The following is a 14,232-nucleotide window of genomic DNA, read 5'->3' as shown; positions in this document are numbered from 1 at the left end:
ATCTGAGATAAGGTAATTGGTAGACTCGTCACAGACGCCATTGTTCCGTTAACTTTTACTACAATATTATTAAAGTTGACACCACGTGGTCTACGCGTAAACACGTCAACATTTTACCACGTGGTTTTATTTTATCTATAGTATCTAATTAAATAGATTACCTATGTGTAATACTTATATTTAACTTGTAAATCGCTAGTAGATAGGTAAGATGATGTTATAGTTTTTTTAATCTTTTGTCGGTAACTAATCACTGGGAAGTAGCTATGTAATTGTATGACGATGAAAACTTCCGGGAATTTGTTACTGTGTATATCAAATAAATGAATTTGGTCACTTCGGCTTCGGTCGCGCGAAATTATGTTACCATTTCTGAAATATATATAAAATGTAGATGTAGAGCATTTTTTATGTGACTGTTTTGAGTTATTTTGTTATAATTATTAATAAAAAAAACACATGCTATAATTTTTTTTTGTTTTTTTTACAAGATTATTGTTTATATTATTTTGTTTCTAAATCTAGATTTAATTGCTACAAAGTGTCCCGAGTTATTCTAGTTACAGTTGCACGTGTTGGAGATATTACAAATTAGAAGTTAATTAGTACACGCATTATTATGGGAACTGTAATAAATATCTATATTCAAGATATCTGATGCAACAAATCCATTAAATTGCAAGTAAAAAATTATATTTTTGGGGCATTCTGAAATAGTATTTTAATGGGTTAAATTAAATAATGTTTGTGACAAAACATATTAACGAGATCACGTTAAATCTGTATTTATCAATATGATGCAATAAAACGAAACAATTTCACGTTGAAAAACAGCTTTTACTTCTGATTACCTAACTGGAGGAACAAAATAAAATAAATTTACTAGTAATCCTTCTTAAAGATCTTATGAAGAGCACTCTCCCTCTAACACTCAAACGCCAACTGATCGACATGTGTATACTGCCTGTCCTAACCTACGGCGCACAGACTTGGTCTCTGACCGAACATCAGAAGTCCAAACTCAAGGTTTGCCAAAGAGCGATGGAGCGTACAAGTATACTTGGTGTACGAAATATTGACCGAATCCGGAACACCACGCTACGCTCCTCAACTCGTATAACTGATGTGGGCGCACAGGCTGCGAAGCTGAAGTGGGCCTGGGCAGGCCACGTCTGTCGCATGCACCCGGACCGGTTGACCAGAATTGTCACCGAGTGGGTGCCCAGTGATGGACATCGGCGTCGCGGAAGACCCAGACGGAGATGGCGGGACGACCTCGACAGGTTTTTACCGCAATGGCCGAAGGAGGCACAGGATCGGGACCGGTAGTCAATTTATAAGGAGGCCTTTGCCCAGCAGTGGGTCACTAACCAGGCTACATAAAAAACAAAAAAAAAGTAGGTAATCCTTAGTCTTGTAAAGCATCGATAAGTTCTGAAGACTCTAGTTACAGTTTCATGAGAACACGTATTATACGTGTAGGTATAATTAGCAACAACAATAATGCAGATTTATCAGTTGTTACCTATGCCATGTTCTACCTACCTATTTTATTTTAACATCCAAAAATATTTCCGTCTGCTGGTCTACTTCGGTCGTTCGGTTACTTCGGTCTACGAACTACAGAGAGCTTACGTTGATAATGTATGAATTTCAAGTCGTGAAATACTAAGTTATAGGAACTCAATTTATCCACATACATACACAATTACCTACACATTGATTTTTCTACTTCTCCATGCCAATTACAAAGACTAATCAAACATACTTTTTTTAAATCTAAAAGGATAAACGGATGTGTTTGTACGAGTCTTTTAAACGGTATTCCATATTTGTTCAGTGGAAGTACAAGTTATTCACACCAAATGAGTCACGAGCGTGTGGTATATCTTTAGCTTCTCACTATGCATAACGGGAAAATCAATCTAAATACGACTAATGCTTTTAAGTTCCAATGATTTTATTTGAATCAGACTCAGAAAGGTTGGATGTTAATTTTTTTTTAAAGTATCGTATTTTGTTTATTTTTCTTGAAGGGCATTTGGTTTTTTTTGGGTCTTATACCGATCGTGCACATAGCCTATAATAGTCCACTGCTGGACATGGGCGTCTTCCTAAACCCAAGAACCAACGCTATCTGGCAAACATTATTATTATTACACAAATCAAACCGAAAAAAAAGAAAAATCCACAGCAAATTCTAAAACCTTACAATTTTCAAGTCGATAACAAGGACGACTAGGCGGGAAAATGACAGCCATTAATATATTATTAACATAAAGATACCTATATATGCGGTCTAGAATTTCGTTCATTGACTCCGGTACCTGAGACGTTGAAATGTGAATGACCACACCAGGGTTCGATCGGGTCCATGAACTGGCTACCATTAATTTATTGTGGCTCGCAGCTGCACCAAAATGCCGATCATATTATTAAAAGCTTACATACAATATCCATAACTTGAGTTTTTTAAACATCGGAATTTTGTAACGCTTGCGAATCTCAGCGTTAATGTAACTCATGTTCTTTACGGAAGAATAACCAGGGCATATCGATATCATTGGACATTACAAAAACATTATCTTTACGCAAGAAAACGGAAACGGTCATCATATTTACTGCGGAACCAAATATAGCCGGCTTTATTTATATTATTGTTTCAAGTTTAATGCGGTTTTATCTTTATGGAGTGAAAGTAGAACGGCTGAGAGCTCGCTCTGTGAACACTGGGAACTGTAAGGGCTACTCTTGGTGTAATCTGAGTTTAGAAGCTGTAATGCTAAGTACCAATTTCTCCATTCTCGGTTAGAGCATAACCAGGGAGTAGTGGTTTACTTTTGACACATCTGTCATGAATTTAATATGGAGATGACGTATAATTGATGACATTACAATGTAGCAGGGGTGTTAATGATCTAAGAGACTATGGTGAAACTAGGCATAAAGGTACGTTTACCGCAACGATTGAGTCGTGGTTAGCGTACAGAAACGTCGTATTTTGTCAAGCAAGAGTAGGCCCCGTGGCTCGCTACACCGAACTTTCGAATGCACAACGGATTTAGGATTTGCCTGCCTAGTGCCTATGTCGAAGACACTAAAACTAAATCAAGCGGACCATCCAAGGACTATGAATTCCCCGATTTCAGTACTCTCTATCAAGATTAATGACCTATCGTGTATTATTCGCAGACAAGGATCATATTACGTATATCAAAACAGTGACTAAACGGAATTGAAAAAAAACCTGCAAATCTCATGGATATGATCATCTGTCTTATAGATAGTGTGCTCTAAATATGGTATCATTGATAAGATCCAAAACGTTACGATTCGATCAAATCAAGGTATAAAAATTATGTCAGCCGGTAAAATTATTATAATTTAAAAAAAAAAACTTTGAATTTCGGTTATGGTATACCTAAATGTTAATGTGGCAGTGGTACTCGTAGTACTATTGTAGGTTCCAAGTACAATTGGAAGGAGTTCATTCGGATGAGTCACAAACGTATTCTTATTCTGCCATAAAAAGTAACAACGCCAAAAATAGCTCAAGTTGTAGTAGTGTTATTAAAATGGCAAATACTCAAACAAATGGTTCGCAAGGCTCCAACAGCGCCGAGCCGTGGAAAGTTCGCGACCGGCAACTTTCGCGCCCGAATCGGGTGAAAGTGCTGCCAGCCAGCAACTGCATACCTATATTATATAATTTTATTTATTCATCCGAACGCAAGGCTGTATCTTCTGAGCTAAAACAAGGTTATATCATTTATACCGTGGACTCGACAGTTCTCGAAGGATGCCAGACGCCAGGATGCCAGACTAAAATAAGATTCATACTGCAAAAAATACGTCTGTGATTTGATTTGATGATGTCAGTGAATACCTAACATAGTTACTTATAATTTTTTTATCATTTCGCGAGTTAAATTTATTACAGTCGTTATCTGATTAGGTTATGGAATACGTTGATGCTAACCAATTGTTATTAATAAAGACGAGTTAATTTCTTAGCTAAGCACTTTAAAGTTAGAGCAATAAGCAAATTTTCTATTCCCACGAGATACAGTGCACTGTTACCACGCGGAAGATAGCAGTAATTAGAAACCTTGTAGCTAGATACTTTTTTTTTATTACAACTGAATTAAATTATCTGAATTATACTAGAGCTTTGTATGTGTATTTATGATGTGTTGGTAATTTTGTTTATCCTTACTCCTTACTAATATTATAAATGCGAAAGTAGCTATGTCTGTCTGTCTGTCTGTTACTCTTTCACGCCAATGAAATTTGGTATACAGATAGTCTAGACCCTGAGAAAGAACATAGGCTACTTTTTATCCCGGAATTCCCACGGGAAAACTTTTTAATGCGAAGCGAAGCTCGCGGGAAAAGCTAGTAAAATATATTTTTTGGATGCAATCAATGCTTTTAAAGTTACAAACCTATAACAATATCATGAATTTATCGGGTCATCTACTGAACATTGTCAAGACTAGTTGAAGTAAAGCCAGTGTACCCTCTCGAGGCTGATTTGACGAAATAAACACCTTTCGCTTTCATACACATCCGAGGAAAACATATTCGTGTGGGCCAAATTAGCATGTCCCTGTTAGCAAACAGGCTTACCAACAAACAATGGAAGGCCAGTCGGCAACCCATGCAAAATGCTGAAACCACACGTATTATGTACAAGCAAAATTATTAAAACATCACTTGGCCAACCGCATCGATTAGAATTGCCAACGATTACTTATGGTGTTAGAGGTGCGTTTTCTTTTATACAATTTTATATACGTTTAGGCGATAAGTTACTATTTAGTTTAGAACTATTCTGTGCCTTGTTTCATTGTACTAATGTATGTATGTATGTATACAATAAAGTGTTAAAATAAATAAATAAGTGACCTTAGCGCCGCCATGTGCACAGATATTGCTGATCTCATGCCGTCGCGTCATGAGTAGGCAAGTCATGACCACATGTCCGAGGAAGTCAGCGCAACGATCCTAAGTACATACCCACTTAGTATGCACTAGACAGCTTTTGCACCGCATACGTTTAATATTTAATTAACTTCATCTAGATTGAAAGTAGCACAATAGGGACATGTGCTTAAACATTTATATGTGTTTAAACCTAATTTACATTTAGACAACAGCGCGGCTGCAGCGCTGCAGCCGCGCTGCTGTCAAAATCCATATAAATTTTGTAATTTAAAAGATGCGCGACTGCAGCGCTGCTGCAGCGCTGCAGTCGCGCGTTAATAATTTATATGGAATTTAGACAGCAGCGCGACTGCAGCGCTGCAGCCGCGCGACAATTAGCGAATAATTTGAAGGCGCCCTTAATCATCAGATCTTTTAAATATAGGCTTGAAAGTTAATTTAAAGACTCGTACAGATTACAACCATGATGTGTGAAAACCATTTCTAGTAGAACGAATACGATTATAACGTACTTTCAGTATGAGTATTCATGCGTTGACCTTGTTACGTTCTTAGATAAGATCGAGTGTGATTTACGTAGCACTACACACTAAACCACGTTAATACGGAGATAACAGGACTTGATACCTAGTTTCTCATAAGTATAATAATATGATAATGCTAGGTAACTTTGATAAATTCAATTAGTACTCTAATATATCCCTTTTTGATGGCAGTAAGTAAATAAATGAGTCATCGAAGTCATCATCATCGTACGGTGACGAGAACAAACGTGAGAAAACTGACACAACCCATCGCACATTGACTCATCTGAATATTAGATTTCTTACTTAAAATTCCTATAATAAATACGTGATATACGGAAGGCCATCTTTTACTTTAAATTATTTAAAACCTTTATTCCTATGTAAGTAAGAATAAGAAGGAGGAATATGTAAATATGAATATATTATTCGTTGTACCGTGGTGAATGAGTCGCACAGGTATCAGCGAAATGGCTATTTAAAAGTAAATTGTTGAAAATAAATGTGTTAATTCACAAAATTTCACATGGTGAACGACACACAATTCACTTTCGCCTCAACAAAACAAGTAGGTAAATATTTTAGAATGTGGTCTGGTAGTATCGAATGACATAAGAATGAGCAGTATCAAAATGAAAATTGAATGAACAATAGAAAATTACAACGAACAATAGAAAAAGGGTGTGTGAACGTGAGCCATCCGAATGATGACGGGTGGATGTAGCGACGGGTGACACCGAGCGAAAATTGGCGGCGATACGGTCCACCAATCCGCACTGGGCCCACGTGGTGGACTAGGCCTAAACCCTTCCTTCATTGGAAGGAGACCCGTGACCCAGCAGTGGGAACTTGATGGGTTGTGATGAAAACATCGAAACTATGATGACAATGACGCGACGACGTGTCGCAATGTTGCTGATTTCTATGGCTGTGTTGCTGATTTCTATGGCTGTGTCGCTGCTAAATGAATCCCATAGAAACCAGCAGTGGTGATGTTTGCGGCACGATGCCGTCTGATGCACCCTCATGTAGTCGGCCGCCAATTGGCAACTTAAATTCCGTTCTGAATGTTGCGCTTAGCCTGCGATTGTTTTATTCAAGTGATACTAAATAAAGTAGGTACTCACAGTAAATTTTGAATTGAATACAACTATAGAGATTAAATTCTTCGCCGAAACAAAAGATCTTTATATAAAAGTCTGGCATAATTTACCGGGTATGCAAATATACAGTAATTAAGATACTAATGGTTATTTTTGTAACTATTGAAATTGCAAACGAATATAAGAATTTGGAAAGTTCTGGAAACACAAAATTGTACATCACCATGCAAATACTCATAAACAGTGAGAAGACAAATAGTAGACTAAATAGTAAATACATATATCTTTTAAATGCACAACTTTAAAATTTTATCACTGTCTCTTTATAAAAAAATATTTTAACCATCAAAGAGATAGAACTATATACCCTTGTCTATATAATTTCGGTATTTACACTACGTAATATTACGTTTGCGTTAATTTTTATGTGAAATCAGATTGAAGACGAGCTATCCTTGACATTCAGAGTTTGGCGCAAAAAAGTGAATATTTATAAACACTGGCTTGTTGTGAAGATTCGGAGTAAACACGCTAGTTTTGCCAGTTCAGCTGACACTTCTACTGATTTCTTTAAACTGACTACGAAATTTCACACAGTAAGCATAATTTATTACTATGATTTACGTTACGTTAGAAAACGATTTTACAAAGTGAGATAACTAAGTTACTGAAGGGAAGTTAATATGAACCTACGTATAAAATACAAGAAATATATGATAATTATGTATTTATCTACACGCAATACGATGAAATCGATTGTATTGTAAGTAGATATTATAAACAGTTTTATCACATAACAAAATAATTGGAAACCAACATACAGAACAGTGCAAACTATGTACCTTAATAAAATAAAAAGGTGCGTACAATGTCAGTTATAATCATAATAAATCACAATTTGGCACTGATAAAAGATGATTACTGCGCGGTTGGATACAACATTACAAATAACGTAAAATTAATTTATCTATTCAGACATTTGACTGATAAACATATTGTAGTAAAACTGATTAGATTACATTTTATATAGCACAGACTGTATTTAGATACAATCGTACAGTCCAGTTCACAACCAGCGCATTACCTCGCGTCGTAAAATGATATCTATTCCAAGGAGAAAAGGGGCGCCAATGATCAAGTTCATGATTCTACTGACATTGCGCGTGGGCAGTTTGTTATCAAACTAAGTTGAATTCAACTGTAAGCATAAAAATATTTATAGATTAGATGGCAAAAGTTATGATTGATTGATAAGTTTATCGCGGATGTCAGCGAATTGAGGTCATCACAAGAGGACGGATGCCTCAATATCAGCAAAAGGTAAAAAATACAGTAAGATCTTGTTTTAAAAGTACTTAGGCGCGTTCAGTAAACGAAGATGCTATGGCGACGAGCAACGGTGTCAAGGCGAGCCGACCCAGTAGGCGGCGGATCGCTATCTCAAGATGACCAGTTTTTCACAAATCGAATCCATTATGAGTTTTATTACCAGCCTGTGTTTACAGGGCCAGCGAAATTTTGCGATAATATTATGTGGGATTAAATATTCGACTACAATGGTCGTGTGTCAATCCATCGATTCATTTCGCCTACACCACTGTAGCTAGCGAGAGCGAGGGCCATGAAGTCGTCTCATAAAGTTAATGACGCATTGTATTCCATGCCATGATGGCTATAAAGACCACTCCGACGTTATTGTTAGAAATGATTAAGACGACTGTTCACCTATTAAGATGTAGTGATAAAGGGACAGCGCGGATAAATGCAAAAGCGACCTACGCTAACATCTATACAGCGCAGAATACATTTCGGAAACTATATACATACAAACCTAGGTTCACAATAATGCTCACGACTGTAACTCGTCAAGTAGTCAGAGGTGACTCGCAAGCGACCTACCCGTTTTTGTCTGTAAATTTGTACTCACCTGAAGGGTAGCAAGCCGTATTTAAATAAAAATGCATGGGATAATTGTATTTCTAAAAAAATACATAGTTCATGGCAGGATTCGAACCACGCCTCACGAATGAGAGCCGAGACCTTAAATGTAACGGAAACCACCACGAAATAGCGGCAACTAATAGGTTTAGAATTGAAGGGACTAATCAGTATAAACAAGGCGAGTTCTACAGCAGCGTGCATTACATAATTCGTATAACACGCCTGCATAACGGTCACGGCTCATAAGTCAAAAGGGAAGTATTTCAATGAATAATGTAATATGTAGTAACTAAGCCGTGTTTGTACTTACGTAACTATGATCTAGTTAAAACAACTCAATAACCAACTTTACTAAAATAAGCGTGTGTTAAACTACATAATCGTGAAAAAGAAAAAAAAATGTAATAGCGTTTTCACGGCAATGCGTTTGCTAATAGTTTTACCACCTAGCAAAGTGTGTAATTTTTTCCGGGAAATAAAAAGAAATAGATAGTAATTTATTTTAATTACTAAGTATACTATGGCCGGCCTAACTTGACTTCTATAACGGGACAATATTATGTGAACTGATGACTGAGTAATCTGATGATTGAATATAGGCAAACGTATAAAATATAATGTATGGAACTTGTGATATTTGCCGTTTGGCTTATGTTAGTAAGATTTCAACTTATACAAGTAAACCACCTGTATTTCAAAGACGAAACACAGTGTTCACCAAACATAATAGTGGAAACCGCAATTGATAACACGTAAGCGATATTCGCATGTTCTCCATGGCCTCGTTATAAAAGAATAGAACAGCCATGTTGCTACGCGCGTCTATTTTTAGCCACACATAAATATTCGAGTCTATGTTACCTGGACCGACTAACGAGTGCTTTAAAAAGATGAACCGAGCCCAGAACCAACGCGGAAGCTTCGCCAAGGTCAGTTACATACGAAATGTGGCGGCCCCAAGATAAAACTTTATCACTGTGAGTGCGTGACGTTCATAATCATAACTTGTTTCTGTTATTTGCTATTTGTCGTGAACCCGATGGAAATTTATGCCGCTCGATCTGCGAACCGAATAATTTACACCAGCTCGGAAAACTATCGGTTTTCATATTGAAATCTTGACGATTATTATAACATTTTACGTTGAGAAACCTGACATTATGGATTTGGAACACTCTTTGTTATTTCAATTTTAGTCACGGTAGAAGTGTTTTCTTTGCGTATTTAAATATTATGTACTCTTCCGTGTATCTGTTATCATCCACATTTTCTTACAGAGAACAGCGTAAAACATCATGTTATATACTTTCGTATAATTTTCAGGTCACTTAAAATAATAATCTACATACACAGACAGACATTCATCAATGCTATTTCTCGATAGCCAAACCATTCAGGGTACAACAAAACCTTTGATTAGATTCAAACTAGCGGGCATGACACTTCCTACTACTAGATTAGTGAGTTCAGCAAGATCCAGCAGATCGTGAAAAGAGGTGGTCTTTTCGTTACGGTAAGTGAACAAGGATGGGCAGTGCGCCGGCTGATGACGCGTGAAGACCTTCGCTTGGCCTCTGCGGGTGTCCTCAGGCTCGGGTCCGCTCCACTGACCACGTGGAGACGTTTGTGAAGAGGAAGCGTCACCACTTCCGAACTGCCCCGACGAGTTCGAGAAAAAAGCACTATTGTTGCGTGACAAACGGTAAGGTCAAAGACCACTGTGGGTGTGAATTTTGAGTGGAATAAATGCGAAGTTTATATGTTATAATTTGTCCTGCTCGATTGTATATAAATTCATATTATTAATACAGATACACTACCGGAAATGTAAATTAGGAGTTGCCTGATTTGTTTAGTAAAATAAAAGATTTTGATGTACCTAATACTAATCGATTCCGTTTGCCGTGAGATACCTACTAGCATAATAATTATGTTTATGTATTCTACAAAATGTTAATGTTTACAAATCATCTTTCGTATTTTTACATCTACGGAAAAATTTACTAGCGTCCTAAACTTTGGTAGTCGCAATAAAAGTGTCAAACCGGACTAGCTGGCTAATTCCAACATTCCTATTCGATCATTATAACTGTTCTGAATCCGAATGAGGCCCATTCGGACGAGTGAATTGTATTTTGTCTGAGACATCTCCATTACGGAACCGACATAACAGTAGTTGGTTAGGCCGAGGTGGATAACCGCCATAGCGGCGCGGCGGTATCTGCGGCGGTCACATGTCTCAATATAGGTCACATCACACGAGCGTGCGATTTATCTGCACTTGTATTGTACATCGATATGCAAATCAACCCAAAAACATATATTATACTGTTTTACAGTGGAACAAAAGCGTTTTCGCCACAATGGTCGGTGCATGTTAAACGAGTATGTGTTTTATATTTGGCCTAGTTAACAGTTATAAACAAAGCTGTCGGAACAAGGTCACAGACACTGGCGAGGTGACTGACCCTGGTATCTGCGATCACTCCAATATTACAGCTTTACCTACGAGTATACGCTGCGCATGCGACGATCGACCGGCGCCGGCGTCCGGTGCGGTTTCCTAGCAACTAATCAGCGGGGGCTATCCCCTCAGCGCCGTGAGGTGGCTTACTCGCGATTGGTTCATATAAGCAAGAAAGTAGAACTAGCCTACAATTTTGATGGACACGCTTATTCTTCTTTAAACAATACTAACGAGGCAGTCCTATCTTATCAAATTGTATCTTACAACCTTATCAAATCAAACAAAATTATGTAGTCCATCTGTATCTGCGCGTAAAATGATTTCCCTGTAGCGATAGCAACAGCAGTAGTAATAAAATAAATACGTGACCCGCTTCCATAAGGACTTCCGTAACACTTCCATACAACAATGGGTTTTTGATTAAGTTCTGACCGTTTTGGGAATATAAATTGCAAGGGTTTGTTCAGTGATGTTTTCTATAATTGCCTTGAAGAATCGTCGACCGGCGGACCTCCAAATTACACATAACAGTGGCTTATGGGACCAGCTCCAAGGTCTCGGGCGGACGAGACGGCGGGAAGCAAGCAGCCAGCGCTTCAGTTTCGCTAACATTCTAAGAAATCTTATCTGCGCTCGTTACTTGCAGCGCGGTACGATAATGTGAGAAGCGCTGTCTAAATTTGCTTTCTGCGAGATATTTAACTCCACTGCTTTCGTTAGTATCATTTTCGTCAAGCCACATCAAAGTGGCTTATATGCATGTAATTTATATTGATTTATTAAATCACAACTTAGATAAAACGTGATAACGATTAAAAGAAAGCAGTGAAATTATAATCGTCCCTGATAACGGAATCGTACATAAATTAGGTGAGGTAATGAATTCTGCCATTGATATTGATTAACACGCATGATTCAAGGAATATTAGAGGATCATAATTATTAACAGCCTCCCATTATCTCACCTACCGCCGTTTTTTTTAACACAGACAATGTTTGTTGTGTACTAACAAGGAAACTGTTTCCTGCTAAATAATGTTGTTAGCGTATAGCCATCAAAAGTTACTAATGAACAGAAACGCGAAGGATGGAGTGTATTTATTGAGCTCAAATAAGGAAATGCGCCTCTAACTTCGATCGATCAAAGTAACTTATGATATGTTATACGGAGAGGAAACAGTTTGCAGCAGCAATAGTGTCGAATCGTGTAAATTACATAAACAGACAAGATTTTTATAACTATGTCTATGTAAGTAATTGTGTAATTTATCAAAAACCATTTACTTAAAACCGACCGATATGCCACTGTCTCCACAATTTGACACTATCACGAATGAGGTATTTATGTACATACATCGAAATCTACGAAGTCAGTCCAGCTGTAGCAGCATAAAAGAATCTAGATTTTAATTGAACACGATTACTCCTAAATACTACAGCGAAACTGTCTTCGAAGATCCCGAAATCTACACTAAAACGAGGCATAAAACTGAGACTTACCATCGCATGTAGAGGCCATATATTTGCCGTTGGCGGAGAAGTCCATATGCAGGACATTGCCGGGGTGCCCCTTGAGGTTCTTCAGCAGCCAGGGGTGGCTGAACTCTTCTGACTTGGTCTTCCACGTGGTCCGTTTCTTGGCCTTGCCGCTAGGCCGGGTCTCCGGCGCGGCCTGCTGAGACGTCGCCTCCGCTACTGGAGCCACTGAAATTTTGGAAGCGACAATTGGTTACTGGCTGAAGAAAAGCGGAGAGTAAGCTGGTGCTTAGGGTGAAATGTTAAGGCATACGTGTGTCTTGCAAATTAATGTGCGGGGTTTCCGTGGCTACGACTGAATATATATTTATGTGTTATATGTAAATAACAATTATGTGTAATAAATATATTTTAACTAATTACCTACTTATGTTAACGTTTTGGGATATATTATCGCATGCACGAGTTCTTATAAAAAGAAAGATAACCCAATTAACCACTTCACTCTTCCTAAAATAATATAATTACTTCCTGAAACTGATAAAAAATATACGCGTGGTTAATATTAAGCTTTATACCTATAGTTAAAGTTAAATGTACGCTCAAAAACATATCGACATCAAAACTTGCAAATCAAGATTCTAGATTCCAGTTTAAACTTACCAAATTCCTACCTACAACTAAGTTAATTAATACAATGACCTAAAACTTGAACATTATATAGATAAACACTATAAATTGCTTCAGTTTCAGTCTGAATTGAGAATATTACTGTATCAAAAAGCATTATATTTCGTATTAGAGCAATCGTAAATTGACCTAAAACACTAACAATTGACATAATAAACAGGCCATTATCAAAATTACAATCATGTGTGTGTTAAATAACATAATAATATAGTGTGCAGACAATGGGTGAAGTTAATAAGCTATGAATGCAAGTGCCTGATAAATACTGAAATTTTATAAATAGGTATTAAAGAGATTAAATTAATGATGTTTCAAATGCTGAATTAATTTCTCAAAGAGCTTAGTTATCTAAGCGGTTATCCATGAAATGAGACAAACAAAAAACAAATGAAAAGTTGCATAATAGACTTTCAAAACTGAAACCTAGTGCTAAGGTAAGTGAAAGTGTCACAGTTTAAGATACCTAGGTTTCTAAATAATTTTCTATTTGTTTAGAACATTACAGTCGTCCTACTTAGCAATATAAATGCATAACATTATTAGCATTATATCCACACAAAAGGTGTTATAATGTTAAACTTAGCATCATATTATTATGTATTTAAATTCAGAACTTCCTTTATGAATGAAAACTAGTTTGGTTTTAATTGTGTAGTATAATATAATGTATAAATTTAATGAATAATTTTAAAATAACTATTAAATCTAAATGTGGCTAATTAATGAACATCTGGTGAACACTCGAGTTTCTTGACTCGCTCATGCTCAATGTGACTCACAGTTGTACATGTAATAATGCATAATAAGAATAATAAACAAATATTAATTAATTAGACAAGCATCTTTCTGTAAATTTACAACCGAGTGAAAGTAAAGGTTGTGGGTGTGTGATCAATTGTTGAGTCACTGAATTAAAGCAATAATTGACAATATGTTTCTTAAACATACCATTCCAATTAAACATTATAAAATATATTTGTATTTACTTTATGATGTAGAACATACCTACCTGGTTACAAAAATATTTAAACAAAAGCTGTTATTCATTAAAATTGTTTGCTAAATTGCAGTAACAACCAACAAT

General features: G+C 36.8%; 1 protein-coding gene across 1 annotated transcript in view; it reads right to left on the bottom strand.

Moving 5' to 3' along the window:
• The window catches only part of LOC119690374 (exonuclease GOR), a 28,513-nt gene that overhangs the window by 12,883 nt on the left and 1,398 nt on the right, over positions 1-14,232 (bottom strand). The window contains exon 2 of the mRNA XM_038114843.2: positions 12,483-12,686. Coding sequence (XP_037970771.2) covers positions 12,483-12,686 — 204 coding nt within the window. The remainder of the gene's footprint in view (positions 1-12,482; positions 12,687-14,232) is intronic.

This window comes from Plutella xylostella, chromosome 8 (genome assembly GCF_932276165.1).
Source record: "Plutella xylostella chromosome 8, ilPluXylo3.1, whole genome shotgun sequence".
NCBI classification, from domain to species: domain Eukaryota; kingdom Metazoa; phylum Arthropoda; class Insecta; order Lepidoptera; family Plutellidae; genus Plutella; species Plutella xylostella.
The sequence above is the reverse complement of the archived record's forward strand: the minus strand, read 5'-3'. Positions and strand labels throughout refer to the sequence as shown.